The following is a 23,314-nucleotide window of genomic DNA, read 5'->3' as shown; positions in this document are numbered from 1 at the left end:
ACAGACAACCATATAATGTATTTCTCAAAAGAAAACTTAAACCAGGATTTTCCAACTGGATTTACATGGATGGATTCTTAAATCCACAGGGAGTCCCGCTGCCTTCAATGCGGTTCAGTGTGGGTGAAAGGGTCAGCTTACATGGACACGTTGCAGGATCAAGTTTAATTAGCAAAAAAAAAGAACATTCAATTTTCAGGGTAAGGTTTTTGGTTCTGTTTTTTAATAAACCAACTAGAAGCATTTGTGCAATGGAGCATAATGAGCTACAGAAGCCGAAGTAAAAGCAAAGAAATAAAATCCTTCTTAACAAAATGACATTTAATGGTAGAAGGACATGTCTTTTTTTTCTTTTACATGATGTACAAGGAATGCAGTCTCATATTTTCACTTTGAGAGACTAAGCAGAGAGAGAATGATTTTACACAATCATTTAGATTTTTCTTTTACAAATATCTTGTTGCCCTTACGCACCGGAGTGCTCAATGGGTTTGCTTATTAAAGCAGGGTCTGCTGGGTTTGGACCCTTGAAGACAAGAAATACTTTCTAAAATGAAAAGTGCTCTGAAAAAGCAAGAATTCTGCTGCTAAAACATTGCATCCATAAGTTCTAAAGCCACATTTGAAATGTATCTCCCTGATAACCAGAGACAGACTCAAACCAAAACCACAAATATGGAGAAAGTTTGGATCCAGATCTGAATTTCACAGCTCACGTCCCATCTCCATTCTTAGCAATAGTTGGAAAATGCTTTTCAAACTTCTGCAGTATTTGCTCCATACACAAGAATTGTGTTTAATAGCACACCTCATGGGATTTGTTTTGATTAGTTGTCCAAGCCTTTGATTCAAAGTCTATAAATAGTTAGCTGCTGAACAGAAATGAAGACATGTGCCCTGATTGAGGCCTCCCTGCTCATGAGGTCATTTACCTTAATCCTGCTTAACTTTATTGGACTCTACACAACATATATCTTTGGCTGTAAAAGAAGTCATTTATACATCGTTCTTAGCCTTTCCTTATTCACAAACTGGAAATAGTGAAGCCAAATATATTTCCAGCGAACAATAATCTGAGGAGTTGGATAATAAGTATCAAGTCCATCCACGGGAATTCTTAATTGCTAGATAGGCAGGGGCATAAGTGCTGGAACTAGGGGTGCTGCCGCACCCCCTGCTTTGAAGTGGTTTCCATCATATACAGGGTTTACAGTTTGGTTGAGTGGCTCTCAGCACCCCCCACTATACAAACTGCTCCAACACCCCTAGCCGGGGGCAATTCCCTCAGATACAATCAACTGTAGAGTGTTTGCCCTGGTTACTATAGGGCGGGCTACATTGTGACTGTACGCTCAGCACCGAGCAAGGAATCGGCTGATTGCTGTGTTGCCCCTGCAGCAGCCTGGGATGGAGATTGTGACTCTCTGGTTTTCTCACTGCCCCGAGGGAGTAAACTGTGCACTGAGTCTACAGGCACATTATTCACTGCCCGACATGGTTTGCCACCAGGTGGGGGGGACTGGCTCCCCCTAGGGTTACCATATTTCAGGCTCCCAAAAAGAGGATACTGGGGGTGAGCTGGAGGGGGCTACAGTTTGGAGTGCTGGAGGGGGGTACCTGCAGCAGGGGTACTCACTGGAGGTGGGGGGCAGTGCTGCTACCTGTCACTGTGGCAGGGTGGCTGGCACAAGCCCAGGACCCAGTGCTAGTCATCAGTCAGCACCTCCCTGTGGGACCCCCTCCCAGGGCTGGAAAACCTGGACATATGGTAACCCTAGCTCCTAACTCATCTATGGGGGGGGGGACGAGGGGGGGAGAGTAGCAGTTCTGCTGATCCTGTCCCCCCTCCTGCAATGCTACTCATGGTGTGGTTCGCCAGCATCAGGGGATGCCTTACGCCTCCTTATTGCCTTGCAAGCCTATGCTAGCCAGGCCACGATGTGGCTTTATATTTCCCCACTAATGTTCAGCTATTGCACCATGTGGCATTTAAACAAGTTTACAGCCACAGAGACCTCTGTTCAAATGGAAACATCTAATTGATCTGTTTTGGAGATACAAAACAACTGGGGGGAAAACAATCTGAGAAAGAGGAATTTTCTGGTTCTGGGTCAAAGAGGTTTCTTTCTTAGTCCTCACAGGGAAATTAAGAAAATTCAGCACAGGTCTGATGCACAGACTAACTACAATTATTACAGCCAGATTGGCTGCACTCTCCAAAACCACACAGTTCTTGGAATAAAATCATCCCTATAATCCAATATTCATCAGAGAAGTTGTCTTTACTAATGCACTGAAAGTGCCTAAAGATGCTATTAACTCCTTTACAGACAGACGAAATTTGTTTGAACTCTCCTAAGCTTTATATAAACAGGACAAAACACTTTTTTTTTTTAAATCAAGCTTTCAAGTCAAGATGGGAATGCAGCTGACTATCACACCCTTGCATATCATAGAATCATAGAATATCAGGGCTGGAAGGGACCTCAGGAGATCATCTAGTCCAACCCCCTGCTCAAAGCAGGACCAATTCCCAACTAAATCATCCCAGCCAGGGCTTTGTCAAGCCTGACCTTAAAAACCTCTAAGGAAGGAGATTCCACCACCTCCTTAGGTAACCTATTCCAGTGCTTCACCACCCTCCTAGTGAAAAAGTTTTTCCTAATATCCAACCTAAACCTCCCCCACTGCAACTTGAGACCATTATTCCTTGTTCTGTCATCTGCTACCACTGAGAACAGTCTAGATCCATCCTCTTTGGAACCCCCTTTCAGGTAGTTGAAAGCAGCTATCAAATCCCCCCTCATTCTTCTCTTCTGCAGACTAAACAATCCCAGTTCCCTCAGCCTTTCTCGTAAGTCATGTGCTTCAGCCCCCTAATCATTTTTGTTGCCCTCCGCTGGACTCTTTGCAATTTTTCCACATCCTTCTTGTAGTGTGGAGCCCAAAACTGGACACAGTACTCTAGATGAGGCCTCACCAATGTCGAATAGAGGGGAATGATCACATCCCTCAATCTGCTGGCAGTGCCCCTACTTATACAGCCCAAAATGCCATTAGCCTTCTTGGCAACAAGGGCACACTGTTGACTCATATCCAGCTTCTCGTCCACTGTAACCCCTAGGTCCTTTTCTGCAGAACTGCTTCCTAGCCGTTCGGTCCCTAGTCTGTAACAGTGAATGGGATTCTTCCGTCCTAAGTGCAGGACTCTGCACTTGTCCCTGTTGAACCTCATCAGATTTATTTTGGCCCAATCCTCTAATTTGTCTAGGTCCCTCTGTATCCTATCCCTAGCCTCCAGTGTATCTACCACTCCTCACAGTTTAGTGTCATCTGCTAACTAGCTGAGAGTGCAGTCCACTCCATCCTCCAGATCATTAATGAAGATATTGAACAAAACCGGCCCCAGGACGGACCCTTGGGGCACTCCGCTTGAAACCGGCTGCCAACTAGACATGGAGCCATTGATCACTACCAGTTGAGCCTGACAATCTAGCCAGCTTTCTATCCACCTTATAGTCCATTCATCCAGCCCATACTTCTTTAACTTGCTGGCAAGAATACTGTGGGAGAGCATATCAAAAGCTTTGCTAAAGTCAAGGAATAACATATCCAATGCTTTCCCCTCATCCACAGACCCAGTTATCTCGTCATAGAAGGCAATTAGGTTAGTCAGGCATGACTTGCCCTTGGTGAATCCATGCTGACTGTTCCTGATCACTTTCTTCTCCTCTAAGTGCTTCAGAATTGATTCCTTGAGGACCTGCTCCATGATTTTTCCAGGGACTGAGGTGAGGCTGACTGGCCTGTAGTTCCCCGGATCCTCCTTCTTCCCTTTTTTAAAGATGGGCACTACATTAGCCTTTTTCCAGTCATCCAGGACGTCCCCCGATCGCCATGAGTTTTCAAAGATAATGGCCAATGGCTCTGCAATCACATCCGCCAACTCCTTTAGCACCCTCGGCCCCATGGACTTGTGCTCGTCCAGTTTTTCTAAATAGTCCCGAACCACTTCTTTCTCCACAGAGGGCTGGTCACCTCCTCTCCATACTGTGCTGCCCAGTGCAGCAGTCTGGGAGCTGTCCTTGTTTGTGAAGACAGAGGCAAAAAAAGCATTGAGTACATTAGCTTTTTCCACATCCTCTGTCACTAGGCTGCCTCCCTCATTCAGTAAGGGGCCCACACTTTCCTTGACTTTGTTCTTGTTGCTAACATACCTGAAGAAACCCTTCTTGTTACTCTTAACATCCCTTGCTAGCTGCAACTCCAAGTGTGATTTGGCCTTCCTGATTTCATTCCTGCATGCCTGAGCAATATTTTTATACTGGTCATTTGTCCAATCTTCCACTTCTTGTAAGCTTCTTTTTTGTGTTTAAGATCAGCAAGGATTTCACTAAGCCAAGCTGGTCGCCTGCCATATTTGCTATTCTTTCTACACATCGGGATGGTTTGTTCCTGCAACCTCAATAAGGATTCTTTAAAATACAGTCGGCTCTCCTGGACTCCTTTCCCCCTCATGTTATTCTCCCAGGGGATCCTGCCCATCAGTTCCCTGAGGGAGTCAATATATGCAGTATAGACTTGCTGACAATTGCTGGTATCAAACAGGATGATAACTATATCTTCAATACCACACATTTAATTTTGGTCCATGTTATTTAAAAGAGCAAATGTCTTCTCAAGCAGAAAATTAAGTAACAATGACTAAAAAGCCTTGGAGTATCCATCTCTAGCTGTCACTCACCATTTCCAGACATACACAGTGGTGACACTTCACTGTGGAATGCTAGGAGGAGGGAGTAGGTGCTAATTAACCTGTAAACTTGCTCCACTTTCAATACTGAATAATACAAAAGCCCACCAGCCTGGGAGGCATGGTTCTCCCTTATTATAAAGCTCTCCATTACAAAGCCACTCCCCAGACAAAAGACTACTGCTCTGTCTCACAACTCCACTTCAGTTCATTGTAAACATTTTGACATGCATTTCGCTAATACACAATCTCCACTGCTCCCAAGAATAACCTTAAGGAGAGGGTCATTTCATTATTTAAGTGAACACCACTGAAGGCTCATCTGCCCACAGCTTAAGGTCTGACTGGCATATCAGAGCTGCTTTTGCAATCACTGATGAAATAGTAAATGGGACTCTCTTTCCACTCTCCTTGGTTATGCCCACATAGCCCCACTGAGAAAATCTCACTTATTGTTAACAGTTTCATAAAGGAGCAGCTTTCCTCTCTTCCTATATTATTTTATCTATTTTGATGTATACACATACTGATAAAGAGAGCACCTATCCTTACACTGCAGGCACCTTGCACATATCATAAATACACAACCTGATTAATACTCCAACATAACTTAAATGAAGCAGTATAATTCAATATAACCTCTACCAGCACATCACCCTCTCCCTCCAACACTCCTTATAATTTCCTCCACCACTGACTCCCCCTCAATTGCCTGGGGGAAAAGATGAAACTTTGCAGCATGCACCAAATCCAAAGAGTCCCCCACAACATGGATCAGCTGCAAACACCCACCCCCCTCTTATTTACATGAGTGGGTCTTCAGTTTGGGCACCTCTGCTAATCTCAACAGGGGAAGTAATCCATGATGGTCTTTCAGGTAGGTATATATTCGTCCATTTAGGGCACATCTTCACTGCAGCATAACTCAGGTGGTCAACACCTAGGTTAGCCTAACTTCGGGTAAGAGTGGCCATACTGCAAACTCAGCCTTGAGTGTGTCCACTCCACTATGTCCACACTGGTGCTGCATTTGTTTGTGCGAGGCACTAAGACTTCAGCAGGTATATCCCATGGTTCATAGCATTGCTTCCACTCTATGATTCTTCTTCCAGTGAATTGTGGGAGAACTTCTGGGCACACGTGGGAACTGTGGGAGAACCTATCTGTCCTTATGGGCACATGGGGCGGGGGGGAAGAACTGTGGGAAGGTATTGGAAAATTATCAGCCTTTGAGTGGTTTAGACTTCATCCTTACTGTGGGCGGGTTACCAGTTCGAGCATGAGCAGCACTTAAGTTTTACCCTATACCCCAGAATGGGCCAGCTGGCTCAGAGATTAAGCACCCCTACACTTGTGAGAGGATTTTGTGTGTTGATGGGAGACAAGTTAGGGGCGACACCTGAACCTTTGTTAACTCCACAGTGAAGATTAAACCGCAGGCCTTGGTAAATCAAAACCCAACACCTTAAAAAAAAATCACAGAAAACCACAAGCAGCCAGTGGAGATCATGGAGCATAAACTATCCATCAGTTCCATCATCTATACCACACAGCCATTTCCTGGTCTAAAAATTGATTGGAAGGGATCTAGGACACTGAAGGAAGTCATGTGGTCTCACAGGTCACCCTCTACGATCTTCTTAAATAATCTTTCCCAAGACGGATGATGGAAAGAGAGAGAGCAGTAGTAGGCTAAATCATTGCCATCAAGTGATAGTTTCTTGAGCAAGAGCTGCACTGTTCAGTGTTTAAGAGTTGATAATAGCTTCCCCTGCCGCAGTGAGGCGCAGAGGCTCAGCTCACATGTGGCAGACAGGCATTAGGCCCTCCAGCTCCCGAACTGGCCCGGGTGGGTGGCAGCATAACCCTTTCTTGCGGTGGTTGGTTATTTCTGCAAGTAGGATGTGAGCTTTTCAGAACAAGATGCCCTGGCTCTTGGACTGGATAAAGAGAGCATGGGCAGGTCAGAAAAGTCCCTTTTCTGAGAGAAAAGTCCCTTTTCTGAGAGGAAAATTTCACAGCCTCCCTCCATCTGGGAAGAGTACTCAAAGACCTTCTTCTTTCAGTGGCACTCCAGTCTCTGACCCCCCTCTGCTTCACCTTCAACATGCACAGATTTGTGTTCACAACAATTTATGAACACTAGCTAATTAATCCTCATAACACCCCAGAAAGGTAAAAACACAAATGGTTCAGGCTGACAGTTTCAAAAAGGCACATTGACTTTCAATGCAGATTGGGTGCCTAACTTCCCGGGGACCTTGTGAAGATCCCAGCCTAAGGCCACAGCAAACAAATGGTGGCGTACCATCAGAGTGCAGATCTTCCGTGTTCCAATCCCAATCTCATGCCTAAACCACTGGATGATGTGGCATTTTACACATCGAACCACAAATAACATTGCTGCAGCAAGGATCATTATTAGCACAGAAAAAAAGACTTTACTAAAGTTAAGAATTTAAATGTAAGAGTAAGGAAATTCTCAGTTTAAGTCCCAGACCAACTGTACGCCTGTCCATCCTTCACATAGGGGACAGAGATCTTGCCCTAGTCTCAGACACTTTCCATGTAAGTACTAGGGACCACACCCATTGCCACATTCTGAGCATCTGGACCACAGAATACCTTGTCTAATCATGTGTCCATAGCCACACTACCCTTAACTCTGCCCCATGCATCCTTACCAGTCCTTTGTACACAAGCTGAAGAACTGCTCCACTCCATCCACCTTCTTGTTACAGGCATGAAAGTCAAACCCTTTCCATGATCAACACTCCTCTGCTCTGTTCCCCAGACCAAGATCTCTACTTCTTCACCCAGAGCAAGAGGGCTGCTTCTTCTGCATCCTTGCCTGATGCACTTATTATAAAATAGGAAGGTGTGAGGTTGAAGCCAGAGTGAACCTCATGATGTGTGCATCTTCTAAAATGTATTTTTCCCTCATGCTTGTAAAAGATGATGATTTCGTACCATATGTACAGGCAATTTTTAAAGTAGGAAAAAACATTATAATATAATAAGGTGACAAGGAACACAGAGAAAAATCAACAAAAAGAAAATCCTCTCAATTTTTCTAATGTTTAACTCGAAAAACCCTTCATAAATTCTCTTTAAACCTTCAACAACAGAAAATTCACCATTCTGCTGATGCTATCAAAAAATTCACCCAAAGAGGCTCTCTTTAAAAGAAAATGTTATAAGGAGAGGAAGTGGGGAAAATGTAATGGAACATTTCCTACTAATTAATCATAGCTTCATTAGTGTGATGGTATAATGTCCACTTGGCCTTATTAATTGATTTAGCTTTGAAATGCTTAGGTCTTCATCACTGATTGCCACAATGACATCCAATTAAAAGCAAACTGAAAATACATTTTAAAAAAACAACAACCCACAAATGATTTTAATGCAGACAAATGCAAGAGCTTTCTGTAATACCTCTGTGATTTCTAATGTTGCTATTAATTTTTAATACAGTCTTTAAATTCCAATGACTTGAGTCACTAAGGAATTCTAAAGTACCTACAATCATCAACCAAACAAGGAATGCTTTCAGCTCCTTGCCCTTAGAATCGTGAAGTATAAACCCCAAACTTCGTGCAAAAGGAATTTTTAAAAAGAAGAGTGTATTTCTCAGGATGATGATGCTCTACCAAAGAGCAGCTCAGTTCCTTTGTGTTAAGAGACTAACAGCCCTTCTTACAATATTTCAAAGCAGCAGCTGTGACTTTGAAACTAGTGATTTATCCTGGCCACCTGCTTTAAAATTAACCAAAATAAACATGTTGGGATGGTCCAGAGTCATAACCACACGATGGGAAGACAGAATAGGCCATTTCATGTTAGAGTGTCAGATCCCGCAGATCACTGATTTCAATGGGTGTATTGTCTATGTGAGGACTTCTGGATCATGCCTGAAATGCAAATCTAACTAATTGGTTATTAAGGGCGAGCTTGAGATGTCCTTACTCATAATGAGTAATACCTCACTCCACAAGTAGTCCCCCGTTGGCTTCAATTGGAACACTCCTGGCATAAATTACCATTTGGTGTGTTATCACACTCTGACCCTAAATATTTTGTTTGCTTTAGTAGTAAACATTTTTGTAAGTTATGTAACTTCTGTAGCACCAATAATGATAAAATATCAATCAAAATTTTAAACCCTTATGCTTTTCAACATCATTAGCCCATATCAATGTTGTAAAAATGGCATCCGACAGTGTTAATTGTTGCTTCAGTGGAACATCAGAATGTCCTTCACTACAACAGTTGACCCAGCACAATACATATCAGTTCATCTACATAAATATCTCCAGGTCTGATCCTACTCCCATTAAAATCACTTGATTTCAATGGGAGTTGGATCCAGCCCTCAGTTCATAATGACTCAGTTGCCTATTAGTTAGTGTCAGCTTTTTAAAAAACACATTAATATTAAGTTATTTCAGAAATGGATTGCAAGGAAAATGTAATTGATTTCCCACCCCCAAACTCTCTTTCCAAACTACAAAAGAAAAAGCAACATTTAAAAATAAATACTCAGATTCCTAAAAGTCAATTTAAAGAAAATGTTGCTAGAAAAAGCAGGCTAGTGGTAGAGGATTTTCCATTTTCTACTCGCTTGTGGCTTGCTCACTCATTGCACACTCATTGCAGATAAAACTTTGACTAAAATAACCAAATGTAACATTAACAGAGCCGAAGCGGGAATGTGCACGGTTCTCTCAGTGATGACTGGCAAAGAACCCATTCCTTGAGCTTTAACTTCAGAAAGAGGCTCTGGAATTGAAAAGGCTGCTGTGTGTTTGTTTGTTTTTTTTTCTTTTTTTTTTTTAAATAAATTACTCTTCCGTTTGATGTCTATTCTAGCTCTCTTTTTAAAAAAAGACACACATCGGGTTAAGATGAAAACTGCCCACACGACAAGTTTGTGTTTACAAGCTTAATAGCAAGTTTCATTTGAACACAGGTCAATGCGGCTCTAAGAAAACATCACATACCAAAAATCACACATGGTTAGAACACATCACGAGCAGAGAGGAATTGTGGACTCAGTCTGTGAGGCACCGAGCCAGTCTGAGAAGCCCTTTGAAGTTAGAAAAACATCCTCTGGTCAGAGCACATTTGTGAAGCCGTGGGACAGGCGCTTTAAACAACATTCACTCTGAGATCACCTACGGTGTACTGGTGGATAGGCGCCTGTGTAACTTTAACAACATAACTCTTTATACTCCAACAAAATCACTCTCTCCAAACTGTATCATATCAATAGTGTACAGTCAAAAGTATTGCATGGCAATCCCTGCATCATGCAGCTCTCTCTAGAACAGGGGTCGGCAACGTTTGGCACGCGGCTCGCCAGGGTAAGCACCCTTGCGGGCCAGGCCAGTTTATTTACCTGCTGACGCGGCAGGTTCGGCCGATTGCGGCCCCCACTGGCCGCGGTTTGCCGTCCTGGGCCAATGGGGGCGGAGAGAAGCGGCGCGGGCGAGGGATGTGCTGGCCGCGGCTTCCCGCCGCCCCCATTGGCCCGAGACGGCGAACCGCGGCCAGTGGGGGCCGCGATCGGCCGAACCTGCCAAGTCAGCAGGTAAATAAACTGGCCCAGCCCGCTAGGGTGCTTACCCTGGCGAGCCGCGTGCCAAACGTTGCCGACCCCTGCTCTAGAACATCATTTCAGGAGTTTCATTAAGGTATGTAAAGTTTGTGCAAAACTTACTGGTGAACAGAACTTCATTAATGGATAAAAAACACTGTTTTATCATCAGTCAAGATGGCAACAACTGAGAACTTGGAGAAGCACGGGGGCCCACCAGTGTGACCAATGAAAATCCATGCTGCATGAAACCCAGGATATAGTTCAGCTTGCTAGCCCCTGGAGAAGTTGCATCCAGATACCATGGGGATTACATTTTGTTTTGGCATTATTTTAATGACTCAGCTATTTGCAGCCAAAATCTTTTCTTCTTTTCCCCCTCTCCATGGCCAGAAGCTGAGCCCAAGCATCAGAAGAACCTCTTTCAAGCCCTGATCTTGCAAACTAAGCCCTGTCTGCAGACCTCTGTATCCCCACCACATGTGGAAGCCCCACAAACTTCAGTGGCATTCTGCTCAGTTGTAAGAATTTCCCCACATGAATTGGCTTGCAGGGTTGGGGCCTTGAAGTGGCAATTCCTTTAAGAACATAAGAACGGCCATACTGGGTCAAACCAAAGGTCCATCCAGCCCAGTATCCTGTCTACCGACAGTGGCCAATGCCAGGTGCCCCAGAGGGAGTGAACCTAACAGGTAATGAATGATCAAGTGATCTCTCTCCTGCCATCCATCTCCACAAACAGAGGCTAGGGACACCATTCCTTACCCATCCTGGCTAATAGCCATTAATGGACTTAACCTCCATGAATTTATCTAGTTCTCTTTTAAACCCTGTTATAGTACTAGCCTTCACAACCTCCGCAGGCAAGGAGTTCCACAGGTTGACTGTGCGTTGTGTGAAGAAGAACTTCCTTTTATTTGTTTTAAACCTGCTGCTCATTAAAATTTTAATTGGGTCAACTTCCGTATGCTTAATTCTGCCCTCAGTCAGACACGCACATCACTGGAATCAACAGGGTTGTGCTAGTTTAATTAAAAGCCAAATTTCTCCCTTGCCCCTTCATTTTTTAAAACTACAACAGCTTTATCCTTCTGGCCTAAATTCTGCCCTTAAACATCCCTGAACAGGTCTCCCTCAAATCAGTGCATTTGCACAGTTATATAACTGAAGGCAGAATCTGACCTACAACAAGTCATTCTAGAAAAATACCACAATTTAAAAAGACAAGTAATTTTTGCCTTTCTATTTATTGTGGGCATACCCTAACCACAACTTTTTTTGCAGAGCTCCTCTTGATGCTGATGGAAGCTCTGACTCTGCAGTAATGATAAAATAGGGATCTCCTTCTTTGCTTTTAATATGCTCTTAAGAGTATGAAATTAAGGTTTTTCTCATCTACCAATTTGGCCCTTCTCCATTTGGGAAGTGCTCAGTCCGTCCCCTCCCTTTTCCCTCTCTCCTCCCCCATGGAGGTGAAATTAACAGCTTTTTGTGTTTCAGTTCCTTGGTTGTGCACCAGTATTATAGAGCTCGCCATCAGAAACATGTATAACACATGGAATAGGGTCAAAGAATAGCTACTGCTATGGAGCTAGAAAGGGACCTCACAGTATTTTTGTGGCTACCATAAGACATTACTTATTGTTTGCTGTTTAGTTTTTGCCCCATCCAAGATGCTCCTCACTGCAGCATCTTTAATTCCATAGCACCTGTCATTCCAGTTCTGGGCCTCTTGGCAAGAATCAGAGGGTGCCACTGGTTAGGAATAAGTTGTATTGGCAGAGATGTTCTTTGGGCATGAACTGTGTGTTTTGTGCACACAGGCTAAGCATTGGCAGAGCTTGCATAGCCCCTGTCTTTATTAAGGGCTAAACACTACCTCTGGATAAGAGCACGGGGCAGCCATGGAGTTCAAAGGACATTTAACAACCTAAGTCTGCCCTGTGCTTGGTGTTAGTTAAGCACTTTCACAAGCATCTGTTTCATCCAAATGGGAAAAAAAACAACCCAAAAAAACCCAACCACCGTCTACCCACCCTTTCCCCCCTTCCCAAAAAAACACCCCAAAACAGTTAAACCAACCATCTTGAAAAGACCTGGGGTGTAAAGTCTGATGACCACATTCTGGGTAATCACATTCTGCCTCCTTATAATCCCCCATGTAGTCTCAAATGGATACAATATTCTTCCTCAACTGTTGTGCTTAGTGTCCGCTGCTGTATAGCTGCCATGCTTCAATCCATCAATGGCTGCATTTCCATGGTAGGTGAAAGGCCACCTATAATAGTTGCAATAGTAATAATATGAAAAATTTGCTACCCAATTTTCTATGGCTTGGCCTACACTACAGCTGCCAGTTGATCTAAGCTATACAATTTGAGTTACGTTAGTAGTGTAACTCAAGTCAACATAACTTAGATCTACTTACCACGGGGTCCACAACAGGAGACACTTTGCCGCCAACATTGCTTCCGCCTCTCATTGAGGTGGAGTACAGAAATAGATGAGAGAGCGCTCTCCCATCGACTGAGCATGTCTTCACTAGACCCGCTAAATCGATCCCGCTGCAGCACCAATTTAGCTCCGTAGTGAAGACAAGCCCTATGTTACATGTTAGTCCAGAGAAAAAAAAGGTTGGTATGTGTCTTCAATCAGCCATGAATAAACCCATTTTAAAAAGATCTTTATTATGGAAATGTGGGTGTGACCCATAATGGAATCATATAATAGAGCTCACTGGACTTAAAAAATTTAAAAAAGTCAACTCCAAACCATTAAAAACAGGTATGTGATATGTTAATGGGCTGTTCTCACTGCACTAAATAATACTGTAGCTAAAAGCCCTATTCCTGATTATCTACGAGAATTTAACCTGCAATGTAATTGCCAAAATCCTTACTGAATTGTCAGAGAAGAGTGACTGAGTAAATTGCCATGATTGGGAGGAAAAATGCTGCCACTACAGGATCAATGCAATCACTGGTGGATGAACAAGCTGTTAGTCTGGCCATTTTACTCCTCCATCCTCACCAGCTGATACCGCAAAGAACCTGATCCAAAGCCCATAGAACTCAATGGAGTTCCTATTAACTTCAGTAGGTTTTGGATCAATCCTTAAGGGTGTAGGAAAATAATGTGGAGGTTTTACAGATTATGTAAATAAGACTTGCTCAACCCCAAAAGTTACTTAAAAATAAAACTATCCAAATATTTGATTTAAGGCATCTTAAAGACTCCTTTAATACATGTATTCATATTAGGAACAAACCCTTGTACATAAACTTTACATAAATAAAAAATAGTTTAAACTGAGATAACCTGTAACATTTACCCTCAAAACAAAATTAAATATTCAGCATGGCTAAATGGGGGACAGTATTTCCATGGGAAAATATCAAATTATTATTTATTTTTCTATAAGTACTTGTTTTAAAAAGTATTTCCTCCCCACCTGGTCTTAGGTTTAAAGCCACAGTCTGCATTTAAACAGTGTGTACACTTTAGAAAACTATGAAACTTCTTTTTTTTAAAGCAGAAGCATATGAAATTATTTCATCCACTTTTCATATAGAAAGTCTACAGCTGACCATAAAGAAATAGGCAGGCTCCCAGTATAAACTTGCTAGGATTACATCAAAGACCTTCCTCTAGGATTAGATGATTGATTTCTTCAGTGCTTTTTAGAATTTCTTCCAGGATATTTTGGGTTATTGCCTTAGACCTTGCTCAGCTGGAATGACAGATATTCTCCTTGCTAGATTGTGATGTTCTCTCTTTTAGGGGAGAGGAGTGTCTGTAGCATATACACACGCACACTATGTGAACAGGGAGAGACAGAGAAAGACTTGGAAAGTTCACAAACAAAATTATTATTTATTGTTTTAAAAAGAGAGAGGTTTATAATGGAAACAGTGACACAGGCTTAACCACAGCATCTTATGCAATCCACAGATTGCCTTTTACTCTAGGAGCTCAGGATCCTGTGTTCCTTGCTTAGGAAAAGCTCTCCCTGAAGTCAATACGAGATTTTCCTGGACAAAGAGTGCAGGATCAAGGCCCTATATAGGCACTTGTGCTCTATATGGCACTTTTGCATAAGACTTAGTTTTACACTCACTATCCTTTTTACTTATCTCTTGGTTACTTTTCCCTGCATAATTAACCCTGGTGGGATTATAGACATTTTCAGCCAGGACAACAGGAAACAGCTGAGACTTTAGCTACCACCATCATCTCTTTGGAGAATCAGACAGCAAACTATCTCTGAGGGCACCTAACACGCCCTCCTGCATCCATCCCTCTTCCTCCCCCAAGACAAATCTGTCACCTCGGTACCACACATAATTCACATCAGACTGTGGATCAAAAGATCCAAGTCTGCTCCCAAATCCCATTCCTCCTGCAAGACACCACTTTGTACTCTTACTTCCCTCCTGAGCTTATCCCCTTATTTTATACCTCACAGCATGTGTGGCTGCACCCAAGATCAAACGTTCATGCATGATTTTCTTCCACTGATCTTGAATCACAGAGTTATACTTTAATGGGAACCTCAATATACTTAATCCTTTAAAGCTGCCACGGTAATGGCCCCAAATGCATTAAATTCCATCATAAGCACAAAACACAAAGTATTTCTCGGGGATGGACAGCACACAGAATGCGCTGACCACATGCCAATCCATCTAAGATCTAACGTTACATATGCTGTGTACATTTGCTAGACTGAAGCCCAAGGTTAGTTGGCAGGAAATCTAGGCACTTTAGAAGTTTTATAAATTAAATTCTGTTCAGAATAAAAGCAGTCTCCTCTCCATACTTCAGAGGAAATCCATGGATTCACAAGGGACACTCTCTCTGCAAGTGACACAGTGGGTGGATGCCTCTAGTGACCAGCTTTAAATCCAAAGTCGGTAACATCCAAAAATGAGTTTGATGGTCTCGCCATCATAATACAATTTGATCTCTTTAAAAGATACAGTCTGGCCCAATTCAGTATGATTTGCATATTGGCACTCTTCCGGAGAAGGCATTGACCCAAACAACAGGGGTGTCAGGGCCAGTCTAGATGGTTGTGAAAAAGCACGGATGACACCGTACCAAATATTTCAAAGGGGGCTGCCTTCTGTCTCCCTAATTTTTTTAAATGTACCTTCATCAACTGCAGCTATAAACTGCCACTTATCTAAGCACATAAGTCAGTAAATTCATATATACATTTTAGTTTGTGGATGTAGTTACCCACATGCATTAGCAGATAGGACTGAATTTACACATGGAGTAAAAAAGGCATAGTTTTCCCATAGTCACTTTTCAGAGTTGAAGTGTACCTTAATATATACCACAAAGTCAGAGACTCTTAGTCTGATTTTTCAAAGTTACAGGTACTTCCACTCAGTGCAAATGGCGGGGAGAGTGGGGAAGAGAGGTGACATATTACAAAGAATTGCTCCAAATATTTCTTACATTTCAACATCTGCCATTTACTTTTGTACCAAGTTCTGATGCTAATATTCATGAAGCTTAGTCATCCACAAGAATTTCTATAAAGGCCAACTGGTGGGAGGTGCGCCAACTGCACGTTCTGATTTGTTTTAAAAATCATCATTGAACAACAATTCCCCTCCTTCAGAATAAAATCAACCCTTACACAGTTTCAATACTCAAGTGACTCCTCTTTCCTCTGTTCCTAACCCAGTTCAGAAGCAACCAGTCAAGTCAACCGAGATCATCTTCTGAGGGGTGCCTACAAATATCCACTTACTTAGCTCCTCCTGGGACTTATTATAGATCTTAAAAAAAAAAAAAAAAAAAAAAACTTACAGAGGAACCTTCTGTTAATGAACTCTAGTGTAAAGAACATTTCCATATGTCCAGAATGTAACAAATTTCTCATCTTTGTTCTAAGCAAGAAGTTTTAGTATAAAAGCCTGGAAGAAATTATTTACATTTAAGACAATATGGAATATAAAACATCATTGTTCTATTTCATCCTAATTTACAGAGGAAGAGAATGTATTCCATAAAACAGCCCACCTTTCATGAGAATTAAGCATGTATAAAACCAGGAGGTGCTATCTGTTACTGGAAAGCCTAAGTAACATAACCTTCCCATGTCACTCAGATTTAGACCTCCCTCAGCTACTAAACAGGATATATTTCATCATTATAAACATCAATCTCAGTAACTTCAACTTTCATATTTTTCATTGTCTGAAGAGATCAAATAAATTGATTTAACAAGGTTTGTTTGCAGAGACTTCACGGGCCATTTAGCTTTCTAATCAACATCCCAAATTGACAATGCACCACATTTAATCTAAAGTATCTTTGAAACAAGCCCAGATGAAATGCAGATCATCTCCCATTCACCTCCTCCATATGGCTCAAGCAAGTCAACTTTCTAATTTCATAACACAAAATATTTAATTTATGATTTTCTTCATATGTCAATTTAACCTCCGGCACATAGCTTTGAAACCATGTAAGGATGTCTAACACTTTCCATATGGCTGCTGCATTGTGGCTTTTAATTGTACCAACTGGTATCATTCAAGGATAATTCCCCTGGAATCCAGTTTTCTGCTACAGTATTGGTCAATTCACTAATCTCATCACCATGGCACTAATACTTTCAGAGATTCTTTGATTTTTAGTGTTCATATTATAATTTTCCCAAACCAGCACGGTCAAGATGTATTATGTGCACCAGTAATTAAATTGTCTTGGTTTATTGGCACCAAAATCTCAACAGTACTTAGGGCTTTTCTCTGCTATTTCTTTCATTGCAAAATTTGGGTGAATTTGTTTTGGTCTACTACACCTGATGCATGCAAACTTAACAATTATTCAAACCCTAGCAATATCTAGAACTGACAAACCCATTGTTAATTTTAACCAGGTTTCTGTAAGTCAATATAGTATATTAGTTACAATATGCCAACAATGAGAGCAAGGAGGCAAGTTAAAAAAAAAGAACATTTTAAGTAGTCACACAGCAATATGGTAGACAGATAAATTATCCAATAGATATATACGTATATTGCTACCATGACAATAAAAGGTCAGCCTCTCAAAAGAGAGTTCTACTCATGAGATGGTCTCCAAAAATATTGCTAACTAGTGTTTAAAATTTAACTCTACCATTTTAATGACCTTCAAGGCAATGTGAATCTGGACAATAAATCAAAAAATTATTTTTAGGGAATTATGTTTTCATTCAGCACACATGACCTATCTACATGTGTGCTTTACAGACTATATCTACGTACACATACACATGCATGCTTACACACACTATTAAACAGATCAATCTTTTTTAAAAGAAAGATCCTGTTAGAAGAGTATCGAAGCTGACACTTTGCGGTCTATTCTCTTCTCAAACAATGCATGGCATGCCCATTAATGTCAATGGAAGTTACAGGCATAGAACATATGGAAAGCATGCCCCAATCTTAAAACCAGTGAACTGTTTTAAACTGTTCCCAGCCAGGGTGTGCAATCCCACTGATGTCAAGAAGAGTGAAGCATGTAAATCAAGAGCTGTATAAAGTCCTAACAATATACCGGTACCTAAAGTCTTTCCTAGTTTTCCCATCATGATAACTTCCAACTTGGCTTAGTGGGTACCAGTTTGTTTGGGACCATACAGGCAATTAAAAATTACAGATTTTTCAACCCAGAACTCTGATTTTGATGAGACACTCAAGTAAGAAACTAGTAAAATTTGTTATGGCTTTGAAGATAAAAGTAAATTGAATTAAGCAAATGCTATATTTAAAAATTTCCCCTCTAGCGCAGAGCTGCTTTTTAGTTTAAAAAAAAATTCAAATAATGGTGGTCTGCAGAAATAGTTTGTAAAAATAAACAAGATGAATAAATGAAAACTGATAAAGGATAATCTGCTCAGTGACAGGAAGCTTTTCCCTTTTCCTCCAGCCTCAAATTAACTCCTTCATAAGTAGCAACAAACATGTATTCTACTTCCCTAAAAGGCTTTGTAATGTACAACCCTAGTGGTTTCAATTAGAATTAAAAATAGAAGATAACTCAAGCCATCATACTTTTCATGGATGCCACAAAATTGCTTTTTTCTTTAATTCAGTGTCATGGAACGGGATGGCTGCAATTTAACCCCAGCCTACACAGTGATTAAAAAATTTAGAGCATAGCAGCCCCTGCTGGGCAGGTGTCAATGCTTTAATGAGATCAGAGCTTTTATCCCAGAAGAGAAGGCTGTTTACACACCAAAAGTGCATATTTCAAATGCAATCGCTTTACCCTTGTTCGTGCCTTCACCCAACAACAATTTACTACTATGACATCCTACTCAGATGACTGATGCATTTGGCAATAGCTGGACACTAATTAGTTTTCTCCTCATGAATGTTGGAGGGAAAAACATCAGCTGAGCAAAGCTTCTTCCAATCAGGAAATACTCTAAACTACAGTTCAGTAATAGACCAGCTCTTGAATTTTTGAATCATGCTCCTGTCAAACAGTTCAAGATTCAGTGTACACAAATATTTCCGTCAACTGGTTTAGGAAACTCATCCATGTACATTCCATCTTATATTTTAAGTGAAGAAAACGAAACTTTATTTAGCTAATTTATTCATTCCTTGTTGCTTTAAAACAGCTACATTAGGGTCAACTTCCTTGGATGACAGAAGTGAAGCAGACCATTTTAGTGGCCCTGTTCTTGAGAAAACAGCCTGCAACTGGTTTATATCCTGATTTATATGTAATGTATTGTCAGATTTCTCTATTATGAACAATTTTTCACCAAGACAATCCAAAATGTCACAGCACAACACTGTTGAGTGCTCTCAACTCTCATCAAAAGCCAAGAGAAGATGCACAAAATTTCACAAAATCAGGCCCAAAATGCTAGACAGATCATCATCATCATGATTCTTTTTAGAGATTCCTGAGAAGAGGCTCAATAGTGAACAAAAATATTCCTAGAGCCACTGATTTTTCTCTAATGTAAACTCAATTGGATATTTCCCTGAATCCACAGTCTCATCTCTTTTTGATCTAACTATTCCTACCACAAACCGCAATAGCATATGATTTTTCACTAAAATCATTAAAATATGATTTTTTCCCACTAAAATAGGTTTTAATGGAAAACCAAACTTTCAACCATGGCACAAGCACAAAGAAAAAACTTTGACTGATTCAGGTATAACAGTCCGGTATTGTTTGGGTATGTACATTTTTATGTAGCATTCCATGAAATTGATTATAAATATTAGTCACTTCTACATCTTGAAATAAACTAATAACTAAGATGCTAGGCTGCAGTCCACTTGATAGCTTAGGGGAATGGACTAGATGATCTTTCGAGGTTCCTTCTAGCCCTGCATTTCTATGATATCTTGGTAGATCAGTGAATCAAAGATAGGTCTTAGAATTGGTCTTGCAACCTTGACTCCATAACCTTTATACACAGCATATCTGTTTCGGCTATAGTAGTAGAAATATCTGCTTCCATATTACATAAAATTCATATCTTAAGGAACCTTAATTAACTGTCACAGCCCGCTTCCAGCAGGATGCCAATAGCATTAAAGCAATTAACAGGCAATGAGGCCATATATTCAGGGCAATATCAGGCCACCATTATTTTGAAACATTCTACACCAAACTACATGTTAGGAGGTACAGTCAACACCTTCTATGGAATAGTGCATTCAAGCACATTTCAAATTAACTAATTTTAGAGGACAGTAAAAAGTACGGATAATTTAGCTAATTGCTTAATTAACTAAGAAAAACAATTACTTTTTACTAATATATATAGAGATGAATAAAACTCATGGAGTTAGAGTTTTGCAAATCTCTCAAAGTATCGTTGAGATTCAAAAAACTTATGTTCGAATTTGTGAGGTTTTTCCTGTATTTTAAACTCATGTTTTCTTTTTGTATTCAGTTTAAATTTGAGACTCTCTTTCCTAGACAAACCTGCCAGTTAAGGGTAGAACACACATATCCAAAAGTTTGACTTGCAAAAGTGGGTTTATCTGAAGAATAATTGCAGGCAGTATTATTATATTCTATTTATTGATACAGATTATACACACACTATTTTAAATGAGAAATTCTTTCTCCCACTGTCATCACCTTTTCTGCAACAAAAACTCCAAGTCAAACCCTCAAACCAATGGTGGCTAAGAGAGTTTAACAGTGAGCAAAAATAATTTGTCCATCAATAATAAATAACACTTATATAGCATCTTACTCCTTTCACCTAGCCTCCAATGATCTCCAAATTATTTATCACGCCTCACAAGATAAAGGTTTAAAGATTATAGACCCCCAAGCACAAGATAAAGGTTTTAAGACCCCAACACAGTCTCTCATCCATTCTCACATCTCAAACAAGAGGAAAGGTAAAGTCCAGATGTTAAGTAAAAACTACACCATTTACGATGAAATGCCTCCTCACAAACACAAAAGTCTGCAGGATGTTTGGTGATGCTGCCCTGACTGTGTTTTCTGACACACATTCCTGCACTGGGAAGCACAGATTCCAGTCTCCTCATCTCTCAGGTTACTCTTCCACTGACCCAGTTTAAGGGATTGATCCAAAGCACATTGAAATCAGTGGGAGTCTTTCCATACACTTCAGTGAGCTTTGGATGAGATCCTAAAAGAGTAGATGGACAATATTTGAGAATCACTGTCTTCTACACCCCATCATTCCCTTGAGTTTCAAGGGACAGCATTAAGAAAGAAACCTACAACCCCACTCTTGCCCAAACTTTACACAGAGAATGTAGGGGGAGGTGGGGTATATAGACTTCCCCCAGGAGCATATGCTCACAGATGAGCTGGGAAGTGACAAGTGGCAAGCTCAAAAACTCTTTAAAAAGAAAATCACCAATGCACTAATCGTGTGACCAAATCAGTAAATAACACTTTTGGAAAGTAGTAAAAAGGCTCTTTCGTGGCTCGGCTCTCCTGAACTCCTATGTCAAAGAGTCACAGCAATAACTCTCTGCCACAGACAGTAGCTTCTCTTGGTACGTTTTGGGAGATGGGCGCATTCCAATGGTTTTCTGTTTGTTCCTGTTTGCAGTGGGTTTTGTACTAATCGTCCTGCTAATAAACTAGTGGGCAGGTGCTTACACTTCTAGCAGGCTCTTATGCCAGAGCAGAGTTTGTTTTGGGAGTCTAACCTCACCAAAGGGGCACAAGGAAGGAAGCCACCCACGGGGGCAGCCCCTAAAAGCAGCATCTGGGCAAAGGAGAGCCGCCTCACAGCTGATCCTGGGAAGGGAAGGGAGAAAGGGGCTTGGGCTTTTAGTGTTTGAAGAGGAGAGGGGGAGGGGGAGTTTGTGCAGCTGAGACACTGACATACCCTGGTGCTGGAGAGCCTGCAAACAGCCCGGTGCTGGCAGCCCGGCAGCAGTCCCGTACTGCTGCCCCCGCTGCTACCGAAGTATTTCTGCTTCACCATCCAGTCCTCAATCCCTTTCCGAGCCAGGGAGGCGTTCACTGCAAAACTATCACCTAAGGAAAGCACAAGAGACAATGCCACACACTGGAGCAGCACACCCATGCCCTCTGCCTGCCCCAGGGTGGGAGTGTTGGGGGGGGGGGGGGTGGACCAGCACCTGGGGCATAAACCTGAGCCGGCCACCACAGTCTCACCGAACCCGCCGCAGAAAGTTTTAGGGGGAGAGAGGGGTGGGGGGGGGTGTGAAAGTTACTAGCAATACAGAGCCATCCCTACCTTCTGGACTTTCTCTGGGTTTACAAACGGCAGCTAGGCAGGTCCATGGGAAAGTGTAGGGGGGGAAAACAATAAAGGAAGATCATTAGACACCAGTATAAAAAAATCACAACAAACAACATGAAATCCAAACCAGGGGGAAAGGGGCGGTGGGAGTAGCAAGTGAAAGGAACTAACCATGTTTCGAGTGAAGTTTCCCCATTTCTCTGCATTGATCTGCAATTGCGATTCATTGGACTGTTTTCAGTGGTGGTTTTTTTTATAAAATCCCAACGTTTTTAGAAATCCATGTGCTCCACTTTCCCCCCCTGCTAAAGCCAAAGCAAAATCAAATCTCAGTTCCCCTTCTGCAGCACGGTCCTGCGTTCCTCCTCTCTCTGCTGAAGTCTTTCTCCTCTCTCTTCTCTTTTCCCAAAGACAGAGGCGGTTACAAAAGACCTTACTTCACCCACCAGGGAACATGATTGACACCTCATTGAGATTAGACCACTTGCAGGCAGCCTCTGGATTCCTATTGGACTGAGGCGGCACATGAAAGGGAATAAAGATCCTTTTGGAGTCTCAAAAAAAAAAAAAAAGGAGCAGCAGCAGCTCTAGTGCATTTCACTTCCAGCCAGACACAGGCAGCAGAGCACAGAGCCACAGAGAAAGCCCAGGGAAGGCAAAAGGAGGAGGCCTCTTTCTAATAACTGAAATGTGTTTGCTAAATCTGATGCACTAGTTCATACAGCTGCAGGGAGGAAACTTTGGGAACGCGCTGCACGCTCTAAACATACTCGGGTCCCCATCATTCCCCACGTTTAGCTGCAGCTTTCCAAATTTTTCTTCCCCTCAGGGCTGAATGAGGAAAATATACAACCTCTACCAGCCCCTGGGGTTGCACATTTTAATAAAAGGTGTCTACTGAATGTGTTTATTTTTATGTTTTCCTCCCATTGGTCCCGATTCTCCATGCCAGCCAAAGTGATTTCACTGTAGACACAAGGCAGGGTGGGTAATAAAAGTGGCTTTATGCCAGTTTTGCAGTACCTAGTTATGGGACTGGCTGGGAACTGGAGCAGTCCTTGGTGCAAACTACAACAGCCTCTGAGGCTGCTCTAATTTAGGTTTGGCTGAAACTGCCCTATAAGGCTGACCAGCAGCCCAGAGCAGGCTGGAGTGCAATGTGCTCCAGCAACACACCCCATGCTTCCCTTATATGCCAGTGGCTTCAAAGGGG

The 23,314-nt window shown here is 41.8% G+C and overlaps 1 protein-coding gene across 1 annotated transcript in view; it reads right to left on the bottom strand.

Annotated features, from left to right (window-relative positions):
* NKD1 (NKD inhibitor of WNT signaling pathway 1) overlaps positions 1–22,297 on the bottom strand; it is a 152,587-nt gene extending 130,290 nt beyond the window's left edge. The window contains exons 1-3 of the mRNA XM_065416828.1: positions 22,273–22,297; positions 22,096–22,128; positions 21,721–21,872 (exon numbers count right to left, since the gene is read on the bottom strand). Coding sequence (XP_065272900.1) covers positions 21,721–21,872; positions 22,096–22,128; positions 22,273–22,297 — 210 coding nt within the window. The remainder of the gene's footprint in view (positions 1–21,720; positions 21,873–22,095; positions 22,129–22,272) is intronic.
* Between the last annotated feature and the right edge of the window lie 1,017 nt (positions 22,298–23,314).

Source organism: Emys orbicularis, chromosome 14 (genome assembly GCF_028017835.1).
Source record: "Emys orbicularis isolate rEmyOrb1 chromosome 14, rEmyOrb1.hap1, whole genome shotgun sequence".
NCBI classification, from domain to species: Eukaryota; Metazoa; Chordata; order Testudines; family Emydidae; genus Emys; species Emys orbicularis.
The sequence above is the reverse complement of the archived record's forward strand: the minus strand, read 5'-3'. Positions and strand labels throughout refer to the sequence as shown.